Source organism: Quercus suber, unplaced genomic scaffold (genome assembly GCF_002906115.3).
Source record: "Quercus suber isolate HL8 unplaced genomic scaffold, Cork oak 2.0 scaffold_504, whole genome shotgun sequence".
Taxonomy (NCBI): Eukaryota; Viridiplantae; Streptophyta; class Magnoliopsida; order Fagales; family Fagaceae; genus Quercus; species Quercus suber.
This window is the reverse complement of record NW_027069953.1, coordinates 206,405-233,063: the sequence shown is the minus strand read 5'-3', so window position 1 is coordinate 233,063 and position 26,659 is coordinate 206,405. Positions and strand designations below refer to the sequence as shown.

Sequence of the window (26,659 nt, the reverse complement as noted above, 5' to 3'; positions counted from 1 at the left end):
AATGTAAATTTACAAGCTTGTTATAATAACCGTGTAAATTTACATAATTATACACACACTAACATAGATAATTTTAGGTTAAATGAATGGTATCTATTATGCACGTGTGAGCGCTTAAATATTCAAAGAACAGTGGCACATCCAATAAAGAACCGCTACAAGTAATAATGCTACGGAAAAAAAGAAAAAATTAAAGTAATAATGCTAATGCTACGAAAAAAAAAATCCGTTCAAATTGAGGGGATTGAACCCGACGTGAATCGAACACGCAACCTTCTGATCTGGAGTCAGACGCGCTACCATTGCGCCACGGATCCTACGTTACCATATCTGTGCAATACATATATAACACTCTTACATATAGTTTACTCTGCCAAAAGTTCTACAATGCCAATTGAAAGAAAGAAAAAATCTCTAATCCATAAGTAACCAATCAATGAAGTCCAACTCACCTTCCAAAATCCTCTCCCTCTTGATTCCCATCCTCACAATCTCTCCCTCTTCCTCGTGTCCACCACAATTGAACTACATGATCCTAATTCTTAAACCACACTACTACTACTACTTCTACTAGTCTAGCACACAATCTCATCTTCAATTTCTCATAATAATCTCAGCATATCTAGACCTCCCCAAATTAAACACACAAATGGCAGCCTCTTCCTCCACCTTGTTCTCCACCCCAACCTTCTCACCTACCCTCCAAAGGCACCCCAATTCCCACCTCTCTCCATCCAACATATCCTTCCAAGGCCTCAAGCCCCTCATCACAAGGCTCCCCAAAACCAAGTCAAGCACAAAAGTCATTACCACCACACCCGAAAGAAATGTTGTGAAGGCAGAGCTGAGTGCACCCCTTGTGATAAGCTTGAGCACAGGGCTATCACTCTTCTTAGGAAGGTTTGTGTTCTTCAACTTCCAAAGAGAGAACGTGGCCAAACAAGTGCCTGAGCAAAACGGTTTGACCCACTTCGAAGCTGGTGACACTCGTGCTAAAGAGTACGTTAGCCTCCTCAAATCCAATGACCCAGTTGGGTTTAACATCGTGGATGTCTTGGCTTGGGGTTCTATTGGTCACATAGTTGCTTATTATATCTTGGCCACCACTAGCAACGGCTATGATCCCAAGTTCTTTGAATGAAGAATTTTGTCATTTTTCTATCTCTAGCCATATGCCTGTGCCTGTGCCAGCGCCACCCCTTTGTTGATTTCTGTTTTAATCGCTCTGTAACTTTGGAATTTGTATAGCGTATGTTTTTTAGTTGGGGAGGTTATTTAATTTCTTTGTTATGTTGTTTTTAGTTTCATTTTCATGTACGCTAGCTTTAATATTTTGGTTTGCATGGAGGAGATAATTGGATAAGGGTTGTGCTTTCTCTTTACTGATATTTTATGTCATCTTTTACCTACTTGCTATATATATAGTCGATCTCTTATCAAGAATAAAATTTCAAAATGTAGAGCATCATCTATGGTTTATCTGTACTTTAGATCATAAATTCACAAGAGAGGAACGCAATCTTCCCTTTGAAGAAAATCACACAGGGAAGAGAGGCTCTCCCTCACCCTGTGCCTTGTGTGGCTTTGGATCGATCTATATTTCGCTAGTTAACCAGTAACCACGGATACTTCAAAATGGTAGGTATAGCCGTGTCGGGCACATGTTTAACTCAGACACGTTGGGACACTCCTGTGTTCGAGGAAAATATAGTATTATGTTTATTTGAAAAAATTCATTTGATTTTAGATACTTGTTTCTGGAGATTTTAATGGTCATATTTTATTTAAAAATTTATAATAAAATATGCCCAGAAAAAAGTCTTTATAATATACTATTTCTTAATTTTGATATTGTACCTAAAAAATATACATAAGATTTTGATAGATGTCTAGTATTGCCTTATTCTTTATTTTTATCTGTGCCCGTATCCTAATTACATTAGGGAGTCTCACTCAGTCTCCTAGCTTGCCCTCTTCTTGACTTCGAACAGCTTTGGGTTCAAACATCAAATTGCTTATTTGCACTTGAAATGGATTAATGCAGTGAAAGGGAATTTCTCAAATTTTCATGTAACGATGTGCCAAGTAACATATAAGAAAAACTTTTGTGAGCAACCCACGATTAAAATGCAATTTCTTTTTGCTTCTGGGAATATATATATAACCTATTTAAAATGCAATATATTAAATATACTAGACATTTGTTTATTATTATTATTATCATTTTTTGAACAAGTTTGGTAATGCCTCAATTAATAGAATATTATCAAACAAATCCTGCCAAACAAATAGGTAAATATCTTAAACAACAAAAAGAATGAGAGATTTACTTTCTTCTAAATGATTCAATTTCAGAATGAACAATTTAGACCTGGTTTAATAGCTTATGTCAATTTTAAGTTAATTCTATAAATTAAGCCTAGTTATTAATGTGATTAACCGATTGACATATACATTGATATATAAACATAACAGTCCCAATTTTGCGCATATAAGAATACCGAAGTGTTTATGGAGAGAAAAACTTGAGAATTGGGGGGAAAAAAAATTTACAAGGTCTATAGCACCAAACAATCCACTTGTCAAGGGTAGGGTCAAAATGGGCATTTGCCCCTTTTGCCAAATTAAACTTTCTACGCAAAATACCCATGTTTTGAAACTATCTAGCAAAATGCCTTTGTTTTAAACTCGATTTTTAGAAAATCGAGTTATGTGAAATCAAACTTAAAAAAAAAAAAATGGAACCCATTAAAGGAACTCGAGTTCCATGTAAAATTTCTCACATTACTCGATTTTCATCAAACGAGTTTTTCATTGAAACTTGATTTTCTAAAAATCGAGTTTCAAAATAGGGGCATTTTGCTAGATAGTTTCAGAATATGGGCATTTTGTTACATCTTTTGGGCAAAAGGGGCAAATGCCCATTTTGGCCCAAGATTAGTTGTAATACATCATTTACAAAACTCTCCAAGTTAAGTAATGACTTTGTACTTGAGTCTATAGCTCTTGCTAGCAACCAATTCCTCAAATCATTTCTTCTCAATTATCACAGGATCCGCAAGTTGAGCTATCAACCACATGATCAAGTCTTCTTGATCGTTTATTAAAAAAAAAAAAAGAATAAAAAAAAAAGTCTTCTTGATCACTTCAAGGTCTCTCTTGAAGATTTGAGATTATTTTCCAATGATTATCAACCACCAAACAATACCAAGAACTCTGAAGGTTTCTTTGTGTGTGATTGTTTTAATCTCCTCTCCTCTCAAAGTAATTGACAATTAGAGAGGTAGAAGATAGAGAGAATGAGAAGATTTTAGTTCTAGGACTTGGTCTCTCTATCACTCTTCAATATGGGAATTAGGATTTTGAATTTTGTGAGAAATGAGAGATATATAAGGCTAAGGGTTGGTATGGTAGAGAAATTCATATCTGAATTCTCTCAGGTCATTTTCGGATCTAAATCTTCTGTCCCACTTTTCCTGCTCCACTCTATACTCCACCAATAAATACTTGCCACGTGATACTATTAATTAATAACTGTAAGATTAATAAGTCAATAATGATAATATTTAATTAATTAGGTGAACACGTGGTAAATATTTATTGGTGGAGTATAAAGTGGAGCAGAAAAAGTGGGACAGAAGATTTGGACTCGTCATTTTCACCACAAAATTTCAAACGTCTAATTTTGTCTCTTAGTTCGCTTGGCATAATTAATGAATTTACGATGAGCAAAATTTTGTAGCCTGCAACTTTAGGTATCCGTGCTTGACCTCTTCATCCCATTAAAAATTAAATTGTAATCCAAATTACATTTTTAATTGGCACTGAAAATGCCAAAATACTAACAAATTACAAAATTACTACAATGGGAATATGTTGATATTCCCAATTGAACTCTAAGTAAATATTAGAGAAATAACTACTAAAAATCCTTATTTATTATATATGTTATGTCTACACCTAGACCCTAGAAGAAGTTGATTTGTCCGAGAGATCGAATCCCTTTTAATCCCATTCTCTCAATTTTTAGTAAGGTTCTTTATATATAAATTCGTTGGTATGGTTATTTCTACTAAACTTGCTCTTAAAGTTGTGGAACTTTTCCTACCATTTTAATTTAAATAAATTTCTTCGAAAAAAATACTAATTAATTATTTTTTTTTAACAGGTTGAAGATATCTTCCTTACCACTCGCACAAATTCTTTAAAAAATATCTTATTTTCCTATCTAGCTCGTTTTTATAAAGCCACTCCATTGCCCATTTTTATTTTCTAATTTAAAAGTTTGTACATATATCTTTTTTTTTTTTTTTTTGGCGTAAATACACTTTTAGTCCCTACATTTTGCATCTTTTTCATTTTGGTTCCCACATTTTCATTTCACCACTTTTTAGTCCCTAAATCAATTAACACATTCCATTTTGGTCCTTACCGTTATTCACTTAACAGAAATTGCTGATGTAACAAACGGAGTGCACTGTTAACACATTAAATGCTAACGTGGCTTATAAAATAATATTAAAAATGTCACATCAGCATTGTGGGGCCTGTTATTTAAAAAGATATAGGAATCCTCAGAAGTGGGCTCAGAGCCCAACGGCCCAATCCGAGGACGCTTAGTTATCTGAGGATAATGTAAAAAAATTATTATTACTAAAGGGATAATATAGGAGAAAGGGGTGGATATTGTATACAGCGGCATAATGCACGTCCGAGGACACCAAAGTCCGAGGTGAATGTAACTTTCATTTTACTCAGGAGACTCTGCAAAGTTGTATCTGAACTGGAAATTGAGTATAAACCTAAGGATGAGTCGGGGAAGGTAGCAAATATCTTCTAAGGCCATCACCTCCACATTAAATGCTTTCCAGCTAACCCTCTGGCCGCATTAATGTGGAGGTAATACCTGAACAGTAACTAAGCAGCTTTATGGCCACTGAGCAAAGGTTCCGGTAGGTGCTGGATGGGACAGAAAGGAGTTCCCAAGATGAGAACTACACGTGTACGATGAAAATGGAGGATAGAACGGAGTATATAACATAGAAACAGATGATACTAAGAAAGAAAGGAACAGAGATTCCATGCATAAGAGAGGCTTACTGAAACCTAGCCGAGGAGAGTTTTTCTCATACAATCAGCCTAACATATCCCTGGTTATTCAGCGAATATAACCTTTCCTGTCAAACAGTACCAGTTCTTGTACCCATGCTCTAAAAATTTATTGTTTGGGCTTGTTGGGCTGAAAACCCATTCATACTCTGGGTCCAATCCAAGTTGAGTCCCTACAAGCATAAAATAATGATTAAAAAAAACACATAAGCATCTACATCAAATTTTGATTTTGAAAATTAATTTATCTATTTTAACAAAATAAAAAATGAAAAAAACAAAATTAGAACCTAAAATACATGAATTTAGATTTGCCATCCTCTTCATCAAAAAGACAAAAGAGCACAAACCCAAAAAAAAATCATACAAACCCAGAAAATCAAACATAAGAACACAAGAAAATCAAACCCAGAAAAAATCATAAATGAATATTGTACAAACAAAATCAATCCATTTATGTATATATACATAAACCAAATTATCCAAAACAAAATCAATTTACATATACTAACACAAACCCAACTCAACCATACCAACACAAAGCAAAATTAAAATTAAAATAAGAACACAAACCCATATTAAACATAAGAGCACAAACTCAGATTTTCTTGGATTTTCTTACCCTTTCTTGTCAACCAAACACAAACACAAATTGATCTCCAACAAGAACACCAAAACATCTCAAACCTAGCAATCAATGATCAACAAACCCACCTCACGACCCACTCCAACAACAAACCCACCCTTCAACCCACCACCGGATCCAACTGATCACTGCTTCACAACCATCGACCACCACCACCGATTTTTGTTCCACAACTACCACCACATCGATCTCAGCCTCTCTCTAAACCCAAATCAAAACTATGGAAGGTTATGGAGAGGGGAGGAAACAAGGAGGGGCAAGCAAAAAGCGAAATCAGGGAGGGAGAGACACTGGTCTAAGACAAAGAGACCCACCGAGAGAGAAAGACATCGATCTGAGCCACAGAGAGAGAGAGAGCAAAGCATTGATTTGAGTGAGGAGCTTGAGGCATTTGGGTTTGGGTTTGGGTTTGAGCAAAATCAAGAGATAAAGAGAATGTGTCAGTTAGAGAAAGAAAAAAAAAAAAAAGCACCACAACCAGTTGTGGTGGTGGCGGTGGAGATGAGCAAGGAGGTAGAGTTCGAAACTTTTGGCCATGAACGTGTTTTGGAAGAGAGAGATCTCCATTTTTTGGGAGAGAGAGAGAGGAAGCTTTGAGTTTTGGAAGAGAGAGAAGCTTGGAGAATGTTTTAGAAGGGTTGGGGGAATCGGTTTTTGATAAGGAAGTTTTGGGTTGAAGTTTTTTCTGGGTTTGTGTTCATGTGATTGAATATTTTAGTTTTGTGTTCCTTCTTGTTCATATTTAAGATGAGACCAAATCTGAATTCATATGTATTTTAGATTCTAATTTTGTTTTTTTTTTTTCATTTTTTATTTTGTTAAAATAGATAAATTAATTTTTAAAATCAAAAGTTGATGTGGATGCTTATTTGTCTTTTTTAATCATTATTTTATGCTAGCATGGAATTTTTAATATTATTTTATTGGCTACGTCAGCATTTAATGTGCCAACAGTGCACTTCGTTTGTTATATTAACAATTTCTGTTAAGTGAGTAACGATAAAGACTAAAATGGAACACGTTAATTGATTTATGGACTAAAAGTGGTGAAATAAAAATGTAAAGATCAAAATAAAAAAAGATGCAAAATGTAAGGACTAAAAGTACATTTACTCTCTCTTTTCTTTTTTTTTCTTTTTTTTTGAGAGGTAAACACAAAGCCATATAGAAACAAAACAAGTTGAGTATGATTCAACCATGGCCGAGAAATGCTTATGACAATGACAGTTATGACAATATGACCTACCTACTAGCTACTAATGAACCTCAGCGGCGTGGGTGAGACATGGAAAATAAAATATAAATAAAAACCAAATTATACCATGATACAATGTGTACTAAATTCTTTGCTCGATCAATTATGCCTTGATACAGTGTGTTTTTTCAACCTTTTAAAACAACCAAATTAAAAAATAAAAAAACCAAACAAAGCAAACAAATGGCATATTAAAACAACTTCATTCTCAGAGATAGACACTTCAAACATAAAACAATGTCTATGCCACTTAACTAAACGATGTCGTAATACATAACAGATACATAAATGATGGTATTCCTCATTAACACAAAATGCACTGTTTCACACAATAGAATTTGTTAGCCTGATGCAACGGCTTTGCACACATGTTGACAGCTTATTTAACAAATATATTAGTTGTTAGTTTATTATAGTTTGCCGCCTAATTATGATTATCAGACTTTGTTATCTAAAATAGAGAGTAGATCTCATTAGTTAAGTAAGGTTTGTAAAATCTCATTTTCACTTTTCAAGTAAGAAAATTTAGTTTCTCCAAAAGTTAGATTTTCTTTTTAGACTATACCAATACCATTAACTTATCAATTGAAACCTAATATATCTTCACTCTCGATTTTTGTGATAAAGTTTCTAAAAAAAAAGAAAAAAAAAGATTTTTGTGATAAAAAGTGAAATAGAGTTTTGAATGTATCTTAACTTGAAATTAAAAATTAAATCTTGATCTTAAAACCTTTTTTTTTCTTTGCTTGAATTGATCTTAAAACTTAAAAGTACTTCAAATATCCTTAATCAAATTTATCTAGGTAAAAACCCCTCTAACATAGTGGTCCCTAATTCACAATTCAAAAAAAGAGAGAGAGAGAATGTTTGGTTGGTGTTTTTAAATAGCAATTTTTAGTTTTTAAATAACATTTTACGTATTTTAACACACTTTTTTATTTACATATTTTTACAAATATTTCCAAACAACAATTTTTAATTTTTAACCCCATTTACTAAACGGGTTCCAAATAATTCAAACAATAGAAGAGTTCTTTTTATCTGTCAGACCAAGCAATTAATTGATCCATACGTGTCATTTCTGTGAAGGATCAGGATCTTGCTAATCTTCTTACTGTCATTTCACTTTTATGCTTATTCTACTTGAAATCTAACACGTCTTCCTTATTTTTGCCTAGTCCAAAATTCTTGGTTTCTCCAAAAAAAAAAAAAATCCAGAATTCTTTATTCTCTTTATTTTGGCAACCATATAAAATATAATAATAATTTTTTTGATAGAATAATAATAATAATAATAATAATTAGCTCAATATAAAAAAGTCACCATCCTTACTTACTTTACCCTTCTTAAGCCAATCTGGTCTTCCTTATTTTACACCCAACATCAACAAGACAACAACAATTAAAAAAAACAAAAAAAGAAGACTTTGGTTTTATCATCATAATTTATATATATACATAGTCGTATAATAATCTAATATTGTTATCTATTTTTGATAAGCTGGTAATTGGTATGCTCAGGTAGGAGTAGAAAATCCATCTTTTGATTCTTTTACCTATATCTCTGTGACCAAAAATGTCGACCCATTATCACCATGTGTCCGAGGACCCAACTACACCAACACCAACAAGAAGTACTGAGAACCCTTCAGTTATTTCAGCTCAGCTTCAACAACAACAACAACGACAGCCTCTCACTGAGAGTTCAAATGGGCAATTATCAGTCACCACAACCACAAAGTCTTATCCTTTAGCCACGGCTTCCTATGAGGAAGTGGCTCAAAGTTTGGACCTTTTCTGGGAAAAGCTCCAAGCTTTTCACCAATCCTTTGGAACCAAATTCGTGTAAGTTTGTTTCTCTGTATACCCTTTTAACTGATTTGTGTCCTGCTTTTGTTTATTTTCTCAGATGGGTTCTTGTTTTTTTGTTTTCTGGTTCAGTTAATGAACTGGGTTCTTGTGCTTTTGCTATGTAGTTTCAATTTTTAATGACGTATGTTTTAAGCTCATTGTGCGCTCTTATCATGTTGCCATGATCTATTTGTATATGTTGGATTCTCATTCCTTTTTTAAAAAAAAAATGGCCCTTGATGTTGAAGTACAGTATATATAAGATCTAACAGTACTAAAATTTTCAAGTTGTTTAGTGACTATAAGTATGTTGCCCTTTCCTGTGTCTAATATTTTCAAGATCTGTGTTTGAACAAGCACCATTTTCTGTTAGGCCATGTAATAATGATCTTTTATTGTTTTAAAATTTTCCAGCTCTTTAGTGACCAAAATATGTTGCCCTTTCCTCTTATCTCCAACTTTTGAAGATTTGTGATTGGACAAGCATCAAAATTAAGATATATTTTGTTTTTGAAATTACTGGGAATTAACTCAAGGGACTAGTTAAGATTTAATATATATATATATATATATGTTGTACCAGCATCTTGGATATGGCAAATGTAATTTTGATATTGCATAGGAAATTAGGACCAATGGCTCTCTCTCTCTCTCTCTCTCTCTCTCTCTCTCTGTGTCTCTCTCTCCCAGTGTCTCTCTCTCCCATATGTTTGAAATTTTTGTAAAAATACTACTCTTGAAAAATATTCATGCCATGTTGTGCCAATCTTTACATTGCTCTGAGTTATCATCATAGTTACAGATGAGCAAATTCAGAAATCAATATAAAGTTCTGAATTAGTTCTATCTGGAATCCTATATCTTCTTTGTGGATTGTGTTAAAGACCTCTCTAGTTTAGTAATTGCTGAATAATTTGGTCCTATAAAATTATTTTCTTTTTCTGCCATTCAGGAAGTGTTACCTGCTCTTACCTTAAATATCTGAATGCACCCCCCCAACCACCACCCCCCCCCCAAAAAAACCAAAAAATATATAAACTAGTTTTCTTTTTCTGAAAAGAGAAAAAACAAGTTTTATTGGAGTGGTTGATGCTGCTTACAGTGGGACTGCCCTTTGATGAGTGGTTTACTCTTTTTTGTTAATATTTTTTTCCCTGCCCTTTTATAGCACAAGTTCTGGAACATTGTTAGAAATTGATGATTTCACAACATGGCGAAGAAATGGTTAATTCTTTTGTTGTATCTCTTACTACAGCTTCTTGGTGTTATTCTCTGGGCATAAACCACCAAAAGCTATGTACAACTGTTAGTGAAATGGTGGAAAATGGTCTTGTAATTTTCCATTGAAGAAAGATATATAAAAGAAGAAGTGTTTTTCATGAGCTTTAATATGTGAATCCACAATAGGTTACAAATTATGGGATACTAAATATTTGCTTCTATAAGAACGTGATTAGATGAATGATATTTCTACCTTCATTCTTTAAATAAAGTAAAGGACCTACCACGATTGGCTATTAGATATAATCATATAAAGCTAGTTGAGTTTGTAAAAACTCTTGCTGTTCCAAGATTGTTTGGTCTACTAATGAACATAACTAAATATGTATTGGTTTTATTATACTCTTCTGTGATGATTCTATTATGTGTTGTAAACCTCTCCCCACCTGCTAGCGGCATATCCTGTTTCCTTTCTGTATGCTTGCCTAACCTTCTAGGAACACATTGTAGAGTGTAGGAAATACAGAAAATGGATTGGGAAGTGATTGATGTTCTTCTATGCCTTTTGCTTGTATAGGGTTCCTACTGTAGGAGGAAAGGGGTTAGATCTATATCGCCTCTTTGTTGAAGTCACATCTCGTGGTGGCCTTGAAAAGGTATATTTCCTTTTTTCCTGTGTTGTAATTAGATTCTGTTTGCAGTATTAAATTTGAGACAAAACTGGTGTCAAAAAAATGTTCAGTGTTCAAAACCTTATATTTCATTGATTTGATCAAAGCATGCTGTCAAGTGTGGTTTTCTTCTGATAATACCTGCACTGACTTCCTTTTCTTGTTTCTCAAAAAAAAAAAAAAAAAAAAAACTTTCCTTTTTGTTATTTTTATATTTTCCTTTCAAAAGAAATTTAAATGTGATGAAGGGGGCTATGCTTACTGCTGACTGTGATGCTGGGATGACTTGAAACTTTAACTTGTCCCAATCAAAGTCCTAAGTTAGTATACAGATTTTTGGATGGGTGCAACTTGATCCATATCATAGTTTATTAATCTTGAGGATATTTTACATTCATATTTTCTTATTTCTGAGATCTTTTTATTTTGATTTTGATTTTGATTTTTGATTTTTGATTTTATTTTAAAAATTTTAAATACTCTTGAACTTGTTGCAGGTAATTAGAGATCGTAAATGGAAAGAAGTAATTGTTGCATTCAATTTCCCATCGACAATCACCAGTGCATCATTTGTCTTACGCAAGTACTATCTATCATTGCTTTATCACTTCGAGCAGGTCTACTACTTCCACAAGAAAGTCCCTCCAAACTCAGTGTCTGGTAATAGGCATGATTCCTGATTTATCAAATTAAGTTGCTTCAAGTTTTTCGTATGGGTTAGGTAATTATTTTCATTATTTTATGCTTTCAGATCCTGTAAGCAGAAACCTGGTCAATGGCTCAGCTACACTTGAGGAAGGTGCTGCTAGGAACGAGTTGCCAGGTCAGGACAAGTACACCTTTCAATTTCTGGTGTTTGGCTCTATTGTGTTGGTTATGATTATATCACTAATATTCATATTTGTCTTTGTTAAGGTTCTCTTCTAAATAGCATATTTAATTTCTTACTTCTGACACTAGTTATAGAGGATTAAATTAGTACAGTTTGTTCTTTTGCCTTCTCTAGGGACATGTTGATGCCATATTTTTTGGTGGTTATATTCAATCTTATTCAGATATGTTGCAACAAATAATTGTGACATTAAATTTAGCAGGTCTCACAATGCTGAAATTTTTTTAATGATTGATTTTGAATCATGAGATCTGACAATGCTATTTCTAAGTGTTGTACAACTTTTGCATTGAAAAAATTATGATGAATTTAATTAGATGGCCTAATATATTTGATGAAATGGCCTTTAGCATTGATTTTAGTGTGTGCGGCACTGCTGGGCATGTTTCATGGTCAAGTTACAATGCTCAAATTCAAATCACTCCTTTTCTGTAATTTTCCTCCCATGTCTGCAGGTCCAGATTGCACTTTGGAGTGTAATAGTTTTTTAGATTACCTTTTATTTGCAAAGTTTAGAATTTCTTTGGAGAACCTTTTAAGCTTTGAAGTAGAATTTCTTTTTTTCATCATTTCAAGTTAAATAGTTGAGTACAGAAACTTATTATTAGTGATTGAGCTTGTACAATGCCCCTTTGCATTAACTTCATCAAATTGTAATTAAGAAAGTCAATCAGCTATAGAAATTTTAATAGGGAAGCTGTCTGTGAAATTTGTAAACTTGCTCTGAGAAGTTTTTACATTTGTTAACACCCTGCATCACGATTCCCATTTTGAGTATTATGCCTATGTGATATAGTTTTTCAAGTGGTTGTTATATGTTAGCATGTGTTGCTGCAATAAAGATCTATGCTGTTTATCTTATATGCAGCTTCTCCAATACTATCACCTGGCTGTTCGGTGACTGGAACAATTGATGGAAAATTTGACAGTGGATACCTGGTTACTGTAAACCTGGGTGCCGATCAACTGAAAGGTGTCTTGTACCATATTCCTCTTAATGTTTCTAAGAGTTCTTATTCTTTGACCAAGCCTACTCGCCGGAGCCGAAAGAGATCCAGGTTGGCATTACGTGATCCTTCTCGGCCCAAATCAAACAGGAGTGGTTACAATTTCTTTTTTGCTGAGCATTATGCCAGGCTAAAGCCTTTATACTACGGGCAAGAGAAAGCCATTAGCAAGAAGATTGGGCTCCTTTGGACCAATCTCACAGAAGCTGAAAAGCAGGTTCATATCGTTTTTTCATCTCTCTCTCTCTCTCTCTCTCTTTTGACTATACTGATGTCTGACTTGCTGGATGGATTTGTTAATAATTAGGGACATGTCTATAGGTTAGTATACAACATTGGTAAAAGTTTTACACGCTTGCTGCATGCTCTCATTTTAGCATGTCATTCCATGATAATTTTTGATAAAATGTATGTTTTGTGGCTTGAGAATTTTTATCTCTCTCGATATGTCTACTAAAACATTTTAGTTGCTACCATGCAGGTTTATCAGGAGAAAGGGTTGAGAGACAAGGAGAGATACAGGACAGAAATGTTGGAGTATAAATCTTCCTACGATTCAACCCCTCGTTAGTCTCCATCTTAGATCATTTTACCACCCATTTTTTAGGACTGCATTCTCCTCTCAGCTTGTGTTGTTGTAGTTGTTTGTTAATCTTTTCCAATTTCCCTCTATATTTCTTTACAAAGACTACGCCACAGTATACACCTTTCAAAACCGTGGGAGATCAAAGAGGGCAGCTCTGTAACATAACTAGCAATATTTATCATAAATTTTGATTTGGTGGAACACAATTTTCATCACCCTACTTGGTTTGGAATTGCTACTAGTAAAAGAATTGTGTTAAACGTTTAAAGATTGGAACTTTAGATCTGTAGTTCCACAACACTTAACTCGAACCCATCTAGACCCCTTCACATCTTTCTCACTGCAATCTTTGCTTCTCTTTTGTACCTAATTCTCCGATTCAATCACGGAAGAAAGTCAATCTAATAACAGTTGTACTTTTTTTTTTTTTTGGGTAAAATGGAGAATGTATTAAACTAAAAAAGAGGAGATACAACTGGGCAGGGCAGAGCCTGGAATAAAAGAGGCCATAGAGGTCCGAAACATAAACATTATACAAACAAGAGGGAGGGGAAAAGAAATACAAAAAATCAGGGGGCAGCTTAGAACCTAAACGGGCAAGAGCATCAGCACAAGAATTTGATTCTCGGTAGCAATGCTTCACTTTAACTTGAGGAACACGGGAAATCAGGAGCCTGCAATCAGCCACTATAGAGGAATTAGACGCACTGGAAGACCCCGAACTATTCATCAAATCAGCTATGACTTTAGCATCCAAGTCTATTTCTAAAGCATTGATATGCAGCTCAGAACACATAATAAGGCCGTCCCTGAGAGCCCAAAGCTCTGCTAAGAAGCTATTGGTAAAACCAATTTGTCTAGCAAAGCCTTTGACCCAAACACCTGCATCATCCCTAAGCACACCGCCTCCCCCAGCAACCCCGGGATTCCCTGTTGCAGATCCATCCGTGTTCAGTTTATACCAACCCCTATAGGGTCTTTCCCATCTAACCATCTTGAGCAACTTCGGCTTATACAAACTGCTGCCTTGAGCACAAAAGAAAAATTCCATAGCCCTTTGGATGACTTCCTGATGGAGAGAAGGAGAGGGAGCTTGATTTTGGAAGACAACCTTGTTTCGGTGATTCCAAATAGACCAGATTCCAAAAGAGAAGAGGATATGCCACGGAATAGAGAAAACCTTGACATTATTCCCGATTTTGCAATTGGATTCAAACCAGGTATGTAAATCATGTGAAAAGAAGTTGGGAGCAAGACCAGTTGGACTGAGATTGTGCCAAACAATGGAAGCAGCAGAGCAATCCCGAAGAAGATGAAGAATTGATTCCGCAGAGTGGTGGCAGAGAGGGCATGAAGGGTTTATCAGAATACCCCTTTTGGTAAGACATTCATGTGTTGCGATACTTTTGTGTAAGCACATCCAGATGAAAGACTGGATTTTAGGCAGAATCTTTAACTTCCAAATCCAACAGCCATTAAAGGCAGGGACGAACTCAACTTGATTTGAAGCAATCTTGTAAGCACTGGCAAGGTTAAATTCCCCATTAGAGGTAGCAGCCCATATAAGTTTATCATTCTCATCTGACACACGAGAATGAGGCATGGCCTTGATTTCCATATAGGTCTTTACAGGGAGCTCCATAGAAATTTTGCCCCAATCCCATCCAATTTCCGAAGCAACATCTCCAACTCTCAGCTCCTCCTCTTCCCTGGTGAGGGGGCCATGAATAAGACTCCTTATTGGGTCTTCTGAAGTCCATCTATCAAACCAGAAGCTGATGTTACTGTCTTGACCCAAGCTCCATCTGGTTCCTTCCTTGAAAATATCCCTGCCTTTGTATAGAGCCTTCCAGGTACGAGAGCAAGGAAGGGAATTCACATTGCTGGAGGAGAGTCTTCTACGAGATAAATATTTCTTTCTTAGGACTTGCAACCAGAGAGCATTTTTCTCCTCATGAAATCTCCAGTTTAACTTGGAGAGATAGGCCAAATTTCTACCTTTTGCTGTTTGGATACCGAGACCACCTTCTGCCTTAGATTTGGTGATTTTATCCCACCCCACCCAGTGCATTCTCCTCTTAGAGTCCGAGGAGCCCCAAAGGAAATTCCGGCTGGTTTTATCTAACTTGTCAAGGATTTTGGAAGGGAGCATAACAGATTGCATGATATAGGAAGGAATAGAACTAATGGAAGCTTGGATGAGAACCTGGCGACCAGCAAAGGACAGAAGATTAGCTTTCCACCCAGCTAGCTTTTGTTCAACATGGCTTAAAACGAAGTTCAAATCTTGGTTCGAAGACCCTGCATGTCTGAGGGGAAAACCCAAATAACTACCAAGATTAGAAGTGGAACGAAAACCAAGGATATTGCTGAGAAATTCCCTCTGCTCTTGGGCTACATTAGGGGAGAAGAAGACTTTGGATTTGGAGAGATTAACTTTCTGTCCAGACAGAGCACAAAATTCCTCAATAGCTTCTCTAACACTACCACAGTTCTCCTCATTAGCTCTCGCAAAAAGAAGCAAATCATCAGCAAAGAACAAGTGAGAAAAGGTAGGACCACTAGAAGAGGCTTTGAGAGGGGTCTAAACTTTATGAGAACATTTTTCCTCTATGATTCTGCCTAAAACTTCCATACAAAGGATGAAAAGATAGGGGGAGAGAGGATCACCCTGACGGATACCTCTTGAGGGAAGAAAAGGTTCGAGGGCTCCACCATTGACTAAAATGGAAGCTATGGATGATGAGACACAACTCATAATCAACTGAATCATTTCTGAAGGGAAGTTGGCTGCTTGGAAAACATCCCGAAGAAAAGACCATTCAAGTCTGTCATAAGCTTTCTCAAGGTCGATTTTAATGACCATGTTCCCCACTTTCCCTCTTTTCCTTCCAACAGTATGTATAATCTCCTGTGCAATAGTGGCATTGCCAATGCCCTTACGCCCTGGGACGAAGGTTGTTTGGAAGGGAGACACAAGCTTATCCAGGAAAGGTCTAATCCTCGTAACAATAATTTTGGAGATGATCTTATAAACTGAGTTACAGAGGGATATAGGGCGGTAGTTACCGATGGTTTCAGGCCCTTTCATCTTTGGTATAAGGGTGATATGAGTCTGATTCAGATAGGCAGGAACTTTCCTCTCCCTAAAAACTTGTTTGATCTCATTTGTTACTGAATCCTTCACAAGCAGCCAGAATCTCTGGTAGAAACCAGCATGAATACCATCAGGCCCGGGGGATTTGAAGGGTTTAAGAGACCAAAGGGCGTTTTTAATTTCTTCGTCCAGAACCGGAAGGGATAAAGTATGGACATCATAATCAGATAGGTCAGGAAGGTCAGCACCAGAGGAAGGAACCTGCCTGGAAGAAAATAGCATCTCTGAGGAGAAAAGGTTCTGGAAGTGATTCTGAATAAAATCCAAAACTACTGATTGCTCAAAAATCCACTCTCCTTGACCGTTTTTTATACTGAGGATTTTATTGTGCTTTCTTCTAATAAGGGTGGACACATGGTAGAAGGAAGTATTCTGATCGCCCTGGATCATCCAATTGATGCGAGATTTCATCGCCTACAATTCTTCTTCATGATTCAACACCATGCTGAGCTCCCCTTGAAGCTGTTTTTCCAGATTGACAAGGAACAGATTTGGACTGATAGCCAAAGCTTTCTGAATACCCAATAACCTAGCCAGCAACCTTTTCTTCTTAACAAAGATATTCCCAAAATGCTCCCTATTCCAGACTTGGGCTTCTCTAACAAAAGTTGAAATAGCTTGGTCTAGATTGGACTGATTAGCCTAAGCATTATGAACAATATTCGGAAAGGAGGAGTCCGAAAGCTAGAAACTCTGGAACCGAAAAGGTCTAGGCAACCTAATGTTGTTCTGGGGCTGAAGCTTAAGAAGAATTGGACAATGGTCCGAGCGGCACCTGGCAAGGTGCGAAACTTGGGCTTCTGGATACGTCATGCACCAATCAGGGTTGGCAAAAAACCTGTCTAGTCTTTCCTGGATGAGAGAGCTAAAATCATTTTTATTAGTCCATGTAAATCTCGGACCCTGGAAGCCGAGATCAGCCATGTTACAGAAATCAAGACAATCTTTAAAGGCAGTGACCCTAGAGGGGATAAAGGGTCTACCACCCAACTTATCATTTGCAGAGAGTAACTCATTAAAGTCACCAGCCATCAACCAAGGCATATTATGAGCATTAGCTACAACAGATAAATTATTCCAAAGAAGAAATCTTTCTCTAAGTCTAGGGCTAGCATAAATAGCCGTAAAAAACCAACTAAGGTTAGAAGATCTCACCTTAACAAGAACATGAATTTCTTGCTCTGTGCTAGCCAGATTGGTGACCTCCACCCTGTCAGAATCCCAAAGTAACCACAGGCCACCAGTAAAACCTATAGTATCAGTGTGGATAGCTCCTTGAAAGGGAAGCCTCTCAGTAATTTCTTTGGCTCTATCACCTCCAACGTGGGTTTCCATCACAACAAAAATGGCTGGGTCGTGCTGAGCAACCAATTCTCTAACATGATTTTGGAAGGAAGGTTTTAAAGCCCCCCTGCAGTTCCAAATAACTATATTCATGATAACTGATTGGGAGGAGAGGGGGAAAATCATCTGGGAGGGGGGTAAGCCTCTCCTCCTTCCTTAAAATCCATCCGATCGGATGAAGAACTTGGACGAGCTTGGTGGAGCTCGAGATCAGTAGACACCTTAGACTCCTCCTCTCCGTCAGCACTGGCCTTGGGTCTAATTCGCATAAGAACGGCATTTGAAATAGTTGCGGCACACTCTTCCACCGTGCGGCCATCACTTCTCGATACTCTTGGCTGTTTGACTTGGAACTCCACCACAACCTTACCATCATGTGCCAAGCTGGTTCCTGAAGAGAAGTGCTCCTTGTTCTGTGCGTTGGAATGGCTATGATCACCACTATCATCCCGCATGGAATTTCGGACACTACTCCCTTGGAGTTTCAACTTAGGAGTTTCAACTTTGGACTTGAAAGAACCATTAAAAGGAGTAGGAGAGCTAGAGGTGCAAGGACGAGAAGCAACGAAATTAGGAGGCGGAGACTGATCTAAGGGAATATCAGGCTTTGGTAAAGTTAAAGCCCCAGAACTTGAAATGTTTATCTTATCCTTATGGTTGCGTTTAGACTTCAGATTGGGCCTTTGAGAAGAAAGTTTAGAAGGCCCAAAGGAAAAAGGCAGGATTTTTGGTGGTGATTCAGGCCCAGAGGACTTCCTTTTACCATCTTTGGCATGGACCCCCTCTAGACTATTGCCAGCAAGGTAGTGGGGCCGAGTCAGTACCAAAGGAGGGGCTTTAGGAGACGTGTTGCCACTGGGTTGCTTGGAGTTTTTGGTAGCATTCTTCCTGCGTGTTACTACAAGCCACGGGCCATATTTGTCTTCTTGCGAATGGTCAGGCACAATCAACGTACCCGTAATAGTAATGGGATTTGTGTCTGCAGTGGCAGGCCGTTTTCGCTCAGGGTTTGTATGTACCTCCCCATCCAAAGAGCGTGAGTTCTCTGCATGTTCAGAGTTGCCCGGCGGCTGAGGGTTAATGGTGTAGCAACAATTTTCTCGCCGATGACCGACGCGACCACAAGAGAAACATAGTTTGCCTATTCCCTCATAGACAACCGATTGCTGGAACCTACCAATCAAGACCGTGTAAATCAACGGTTTATCTATATCAACCTGAACACACAATCTAGCATATCTACCCCTAGCTTCGGTTGCTGTGTGAGTATCTATCCGAAGCACTGTTCCAATCGCTTGGCCAATCTCCTTGAGCACTTCAATGTCATAGTACTCAATGGGGAGACGTGGAAGCCTAACCCAGACTGCAACCGATGCAATGTTGTCTTCCTCGGGCCTAAAGTTGGCCTCCCAATGTCTGATAGAAAGAAAATGTTCACCGATGAACCAGGGCCCCTTAATAAGAACGGTGTCATGATCCTCTTTGAGAGAGAACCTGATAAGATAATAATCACATTCCAAATCCACGCAGTCTATTTTGCCCTTGGGCTTCCATAAAGCATGGAGTTTGGAGAGCAAAAAATTGTAACCCACTGATCTGCCAAAAACCTTAATAATGAGGGCACTCGACCAAGGAGCTCGAATGCGTTGGACAGTTGCCTTGGACAATCTGACCGCAGCGACACCTTGCCTCAGGCTATCCACCTCGGAGTCTGATTCCGATTCCATGCCGTTATCAATATACTCAGAGAAATCAAAGGCCTGAGCATAGGCACCAGGTATTTCTCCTATCAGTTTGTCCTTGAAGGACTTCCTGACATTGCTGGACTCGGGTAGAGGAGAAGAACCCATAACGTTTGGTTTGAGTCCATAGAGAGGACGTTGCTGAGAATCTTCGCAGTGAGATTCTTTAACTTTTTTGGTGCTTCGGCTAAGTTCCGCTTCCTCTTCTCTTGAGCGTTCTAGAGAGCTCTGGGGTGCCATGTAAACATGAGCGTAATATATAATAACAGTTGTACTTGGTCACTACTCACTAGTGTAATAATCCAAGGAGAAAGTATCTCTTATAACAGTTATACTACCAAGCCACTCATGCAACAACCCAATGAGTGGTTCAATTTTATACTCCTGTCATAATTGAGTCCACCGCCTTCTGATAGGGTATTCGCTCGTTAAATTGTTACACGGATGACTTGGTACAATTGTTACAAGAGATATATTCTCCAAGCAGACCCTTAACCCTTCTTTTCCTTGAAATCATTGTGGTTTGGCAGCCAGCTACAGCTTCATAAAGATAGTACCTTGCTGCATCAACCAAATATGTTCTGTTTCCTTGGGCTTTTTTGTTCTCAAATTGTGATTTTTATTTACACAAGAGTGGAGGTGGAGCTTTCTGTATGATTACCCAAATGTCTGTCTGTCTTCTAAAGGTGTCGTCTCATCACTCTTTATGGCTCCTAGTCTTTTTGGAGTTTTGGACCCAAAAAGGCAGCTCTTAACTGTTTTTGTTGCCTTTTGGGAAGGTGTCATTTTGTCCGCAAAATTCACAGCATCCCGATTGTCTTTGTTCAGAGTGTTTTGGACCTATTGTACCAATAAACCATTTTTATATGGTAACTGGACCGTCCGTTAGCAATTATAAAATGCTTTATACGACCAATGTTATTATAATAAGATGCCAATGGCTCTGTGGTATCGCCTGATTTTCCGAGAAACAGAATATGGGTTTAAATTTTCTATCTTCACTTTATCAAAGTGGGTAGTCGTACCCAGTGTCTAATTTTTGCACAATTTCAAAGAGATGATTGGTTGGTAATTTTATTTACAATCTTTTTTAAGAATTTGATTTTCACTTATTGTATTATTTTTTAACTTAATAATTCTTATTATAATAAGATGGAAGCTTCTACAAAAAATGAGGTAAATTTTGGAATATATTTTTTAATCAAATCAATCAATTAATAATAACACAAATGGTCATGTATTTACTATTTACAATGACAACATATGAGATATACAAAATAAGCATGTACATTTTGTGCAACATTGTAATCTAGGAGTTCACAACTGTATCCCATTAGAATTAAATGTCCACTTCTTCTTTTCTTTTTTTTTTTGATAAGATAAATGTCCACTTCTATTATGGAAAAGATGACCAAAGTAAAGATCTCTGATCTTGACATTTTATTTATGTAGCTAAACACTTCAATTTTGAAAAATTCTTAATGTTCTTACTTTCTTTGAAATTACGCTAACATTTTTTATTTATTTATATATACCGTGATGAAGGAGTAATTTTGGGACCATACCAAATTAGTCGGCCAAAAATTGATCAGTATAAGTAAGAATCCAGATACAGATCCTCACGTTCCCTCTGATGTAATTAGTAGTTCTACGAAATGGAACCTTTTTATTTTGTACATGGATCGATTGGACTGAGTATTGAATTAAACTTCTCTAATTTCATAAATTTCTTCTATTTAATATTATGAAAAGAAAATGTAATGCAAGACAAATGCGAATACAAAAGTATTATACAAACATGGCGTGAGCGTGAATATATTATTTATGCTTTGAGTAATATATCACCCCACCTCATGTAATTGATTTACCAACAAAATGTTTTTTAAGACTCGTTTTCTATTCTTTTTTGCTTACTTATTACAACAAGCGGGAGATTGGTACACAAGCTTTTCATAATATCCTCATTGAGTTTGACAAATTGGTATTTTACATTGCATCGCTATATTTTCTCTTTCTTTTTTTTTTTTTTCTTTTTTTTAAATATTTTATAGAGTGTGTTACTTATTCCACCCATACTTGGAGAATTTAGTCTGGTCCACAGTATTCACCATTATTATACAACTTTTATAAAGTTAGGGAGTGATTGACGGTGGGATAGTATAACCTTTTTTTTCCCCTTTTTGCCCCAACAAAAAGAAGTTCTACATGTAAGGACCTTTTCTTTCTTTTTTGGTTTATATGCCTACCGAAATTTTGATGGCCTTTAATTCTTATGAAACAGCACTGCAGCTTGGTTTTATTTTATGTAAAGGAGATAAGTGAAATGGAATTACCCGTACAACCTTACCAAACGTTTTTTTTTTCGTCTCCACAAAGTAAGTTACTCCTATGCTACAAATGAAATTTGTTATAGTAATAATATTCACAAACATACGTGATAAGTCCAAAAATAGTTTTTTTTTTTTTTAAAAAAAATTCTGAGAAACAACTGGATATAAATATATGTAATAGTTTTTAGTTTCCATTTTTTTTGTTAATGATATTTTTTTTTTTTTTTGAGAAGGTTTGTTAATGATATTTGGTTAAAACAATACAGAGGGAAGAATGAGAATTAAACGCATACGTTTCCCTTAAAAACATCACAACATAAGTTACAATTTTATGGCCATAATTACTGTAAACAACACACTATATTCCTTGTCTCTTCACAATTTCACCGGAGAATTTAAGTACCTTGGCCATATAATCTTCTTTTTTTTTTTTTTTTTTTTGAAAACTTTACCATATGATAAAGTTCGTNCTCTCTCTCTCTCCATAAGGATTTTTAATTTTAAAAAAATTACACTTTATCAGCCTAAACTATACCTCAAATATATTTTACATTTTAATTTTTCAAAATACACGATTAACACCCTAAACTATAACATGTTTTACACTTTGCATACTGTTGTTAATTTTGCCGTTATTTTGGATGACGTACCATGTAAAAGGACCCAACTGGCTCTCTTCGCAATCTCTTCAAAACAAATGTGAAATTATATTTTATCACTAAAAAATGTAAACTATACTCTCAATTACACTTTACACCCTTAAGCTTTGGTTATCTGTCCAAGATAATGGTAGAATTGATGGCGGAGTGCAAAATATAACACGAGTTATAGCTTAGGGTGTTAACCACACATTTTGAAAGTTTATGGTATAAAATGTAATTTGGGGCATAGTTTAGGATGAAAAAGTGCAATTACCTCTTTAATTTTTTTATCCCCTTAAAAGGAGCAGATGATTTGAACATTGGTTCTCATTATTAAGAAAACTTAGGTATAATTCTCTATGCGCAGTATCTAAGATTTTCCAATTAAATTCAACTATATCATTACATTGAGCATTGAATTACATCTTTGTAGGAGCCACAAAAATGCAAAGCCCACTTAGATTAGTGGAATCAAATTCTTTAGGCCCAATGCAATTAATTTGTTAGAGTATGGGCTTGCAAGGTCAACTTTGGTGTGTAATTATGATTCAGCTATAGGGTCAATGGAGTTAGTGCTTTAAAGATAACTAAAGAAACACAATAGTAGAGAAATAGTGCTTCCTCGGCTTTGGCCGAGGAGGTGATGTGCATAAAAAATGTTTTAAGTGTTTAATACAAAGTCTTGTTCTTCGGTTTCTATCCTTTTCTTTTAGGTTTCATCCCCTTTTTTGGAGGTATTCATTTCTTTTATATAGTCCTTAGGATTGCATCCTAACCCTCCACTTGTATAGCTAGGGTCCTTCCTTTGAATGTTTGTCCCATTAGGGTTGTGCTGGAGGTGGTAAACTATGCTGCAAGTTATGAGACCACTGTTCAAGAGTCATTCCTTCATTAATGCGGCCACCTGAGTTGGTACAGTGCATTAAATGCGAAGGTAATGACTACTTTATCTAAATATTTCCTCTATTCTTTGCTTACTTGTCTCTTCCTCCTCTCTCAGTTTTTTTTCTTGTAGCACCATTGGCTTGCTTGTTCCTCGGGATCCTCGGGGGTTGGCCTCTTTATCTTTCCTCCTCAAGCTCAAGCCTGCAAGTCGAGCTAGGATCAGATGTGTGTATGACCCTTTTTTCCTCCTTGGGCTGGGCCCATAGTTCCTATTCCATACTCAGTTCCTCCCCTCCCACAATCTCCATTAGAAACATAAAAACATACCAATTGAGTTTCTAAATGATAAAAAAAAAAAAAAAAAAAAAAAAAGAAAAAAAAAAAAAAAGAGGAATGGGTAATTGTCACACATTTCTTAAAAGAGTGTGTTATGTGTAATATAACTTATTCCACCCATAGTTTTAAAAACCGAATTGGCTGGATTAAATAAGAATTGGACCATAGTCTGGTCCAATAATAACCTAGTATCAAGAATCAGACTGGACCTAATTCCGATTCTTTGACCATTCTAGCTTTTAAAACTATGATTCCATTATTCTTTAAAAGTTATCATGACTTTTAAATGAAATTTGTGGTATGCCTTTATATTAGAAACCCTTTACCTCTCACTTGCATGTGTTTTTCTCTTAAAAAAGAGTTACAAGACTCTTAGTTCAATTTAATCTATTTAGAAAAGAGATATCATTGCTTGTTGTATTGATCAACACAACTACTTAGTTTAATTCATGGAAAAACACCACTAAACCCAAACACCGCGAGCCTTCACTAAAACCGTCTAGTCTACAACCTTCAATGTTGACATATTTTTATCTTCATTTTAGGATCTGTTTGAATACCGCTTATTGCTGAAAACTGAAAACTGAAAATACTATAGCAAAATAATTTTTAAATACCACATATTTTTATCTTCATTTTAGACTCGCAAATACTTTTTTCATAATTTTGTTAAAAAATAAAAATCCTTATGGAGAGAGAGAGAGAGAGAGAGAGAGAGAGAGAGAGAGAGAGAGAGAGAGAGAGCCTAACGTTTAAGAACAATGTCTTAAATTCTTAATAATGTTGTTCTTGAATATTGGCATGCATTTAACTAATTCTGTAGTATGAGTATACGTTAGCAATTGTTGTGATGAGTGTTAGGACTTTATAATGCTTTCAACATTGGATTGATATAAACATTTTTCGCAAGTAATCTACATTGTCTTTCTTTTGATTGTGAAATTCGATTCTTTACAAAAAGAATATTCATCTTTTTCTACAGTCTAATTGTTTAAGACTAATTGAGTAAGGTCCGAATAGTAATGTAAATGGACAATTGAGTTTTTGTTTTCATTTTTATCTCTTGGTTGTCCAATCTTATTAATTCTATTGGAATTATAAGTGGTGAAAGGTGTTTAATAACTCGATTGAGCCGGCAAAGAATGATGACGTCATAAACTAGTTTGATTTTCCTTCTCAATTTTATTTTCATTCTTATCAACAGTTTCATGGACAACAACTCATAATTTGATATGAAATTTCTTCTTATCCAATAATCTGATATGTAACTTCTTATCTAATAAAAATGTATTTGAATATATGCAACTTTCACAAAGAAAGATAATTGTTACTTATCCAATAACAATATGTAGCAACATATATAAGGGTTTCTAGTTGTCTTTCCCTCTTATTTAAAATAAATAATTTGCTTATTAATAGAGAATATTATTTAATGGCAGCATGCCAAAGTTCAGAATATAATAAAGGATTATAAAACTTTTATGACAATATCCTTATTTTTGTTGTAATTGGAAAAAGAAGAGGAAGAAAAGCATGGTTTGACAAATAAGTAGCATGCTTGTAATAAAAACACATATCTCACCAACAAAGAAAAAGGGGTAAGAAGGTCTTATTATTGTTAAATATAAGACAAAATAGAAACTAAATTTAATATATTTCATTCACTCAGAATCTAAAAGGTGGAAACGTGATAAAGTCATCTTAATATATAGATGGCATGATAAGCTAAGATGTATTCCATCTGCTGAAAATTCTCATTTTTTTGTTTTGTTTTGTCAATGACCTGTCTTTTTTATGAGTCACGAAATTTTACACTCAAACATTACATGAAATTAAGAAAATGGTACTATTTATTATCACAAACCAATAATAAATATTTACATGATGGTCTCACTGTCTATAAATATAATTTCATGCATATATATGACCAAATAAGGGTTTGTTAAGATTTTTTTTTTCCCTTTGTGATATTTGCAAAGTCTTTCTTTTAGACTATGAGTTTGGATAATGTTTAACTAATTGTTAAGTATTGAACTTGTTAATATCTATCAATTAGATGATGATGATGATGTAAGGATAGGAAAATGCACAACACAACGTCGCCAAAATAAAACAAAAATGCACCCTTAGACTCTTGGGGGCAAAATTGGAAAAAGTAGAATGAGAGAGAGAGAGAGAGGTTGAAAAGGTTAAGAAATAGTAGCGTGTGAATCAAGTAGCATACATAATAAAGATAAAGATTAAAGAGGCTGTGGAAATTTCCTACCTTTGTACAGTTGTTTGCTAGTATTTGTTAACAGCGAAATTAGAGGGGAATTAAAATGGATAGTAATGAATAGAGATACCGATAAGCACGGGTGTTATTAAAACACCAATCGCCTTTTTATAGAATACAATTCCGACTCCTTATTTTTCTCCTCCAAATTTCAATCCCAACACTATATGGCTATATATGCTAGTGCTACTATTATAACCTAACAAAATAAACCTTCACAAAAAAGAAATATAATTAAGTTTTTCTTTTTCTTCAGAAAATCAAGGGTATTTAATGCGTATATTTGCAGATGGAGATTCTAGGCACTTGCCGTAGTTCTCAAGTAAAATAAAAATAAAAAAAGGTAAAATAAATTTTTTTTTTTCATAATTTTCACAATCACTTTTTATGGTTTATTACCCATCACAAAAAGTTCTGTCATAGACCTATTGAAAAAAATAAACAAACTCTTTTCTTAACAAAATTTCTTTTATGCACTAATCATATATAACTAAATATACGGTAATAAAAGATGAAGAAAAATATTTTTTCCCTACATATTGAAAAAAGAAATAAGGAGCAAGGAGGTAGGAGCAAAGTAATAGGAGAAAGTGGCAGCACTAGTAGGAGAGTGAAGGGGTGGTGGAGGTGCGAATAAGTGTGACTCATAATAATAATAATCATATAAGAGGCAAAATTCGAGAGAGGGTTTTGGTTTGGGGGTATATAGGA

The 26,659-nt window shown here is 35.6% G+C and overlaps 2 protein-coding genes and 1 non-coding gene across 3 annotated transcripts; 2 read left to right on the top strand and 1 right to left on the bottom strand.

The window, feature by feature from the left end:
* Positions 1-245: 245 nt before the first annotated feature.
* TRNAW-CCA (transfer RNA tryptophan (anticodon CCA)) lies at positions 246-317 on the bottom strand. The gene has a single exon. It is a non-coding gene; the product is annotated as a tRNA-Trp (tRNA).
* Positions 318-463: 146 nt separating this feature from the next.
* On the top strand, positions 464-1,386 carry LOC111998437 (photosystem I reaction center subunit V, chloroplastic). The gene has a single exon (XM_024030527.2). The coding sequence runs from the start codon at positions 650-652 to the stop codon at positions 1,139-1,141; it is 492 nt and encodes a 163-aa protein (XP_023886295.1). The 5' UTR covers positions 464-649; the 3' UTR covers positions 1,142-1,386.
* A 7,095-nt stretch (positions 1,387-8,481) lies between these two features.
* On the top strand, positions 8,482-13,453 carry LOC111998428 (high mobility group B protein 10). Its single transcript, XM_024030523.2, has 6 exons — positions 8,482-8,855; positions 10,660-10,738; positions 11,251-11,413; positions 11,505-11,576; positions 12,514-12,869; positions 13,134-13,453. The coding sequence occupies exons 1-6, from the start codon at positions 8,587-8,589 to the stop codon at positions 13,221-13,223; spliced, it is 1,029 nt and encodes a 342-aa protein (XP_023886291.1). The 5' UTR covers positions 8,482-8,586; the 3' UTR covers positions 13,224-13,453.
* Positions 13,454-26,659: the final 13,206 nt, after the last annotated feature.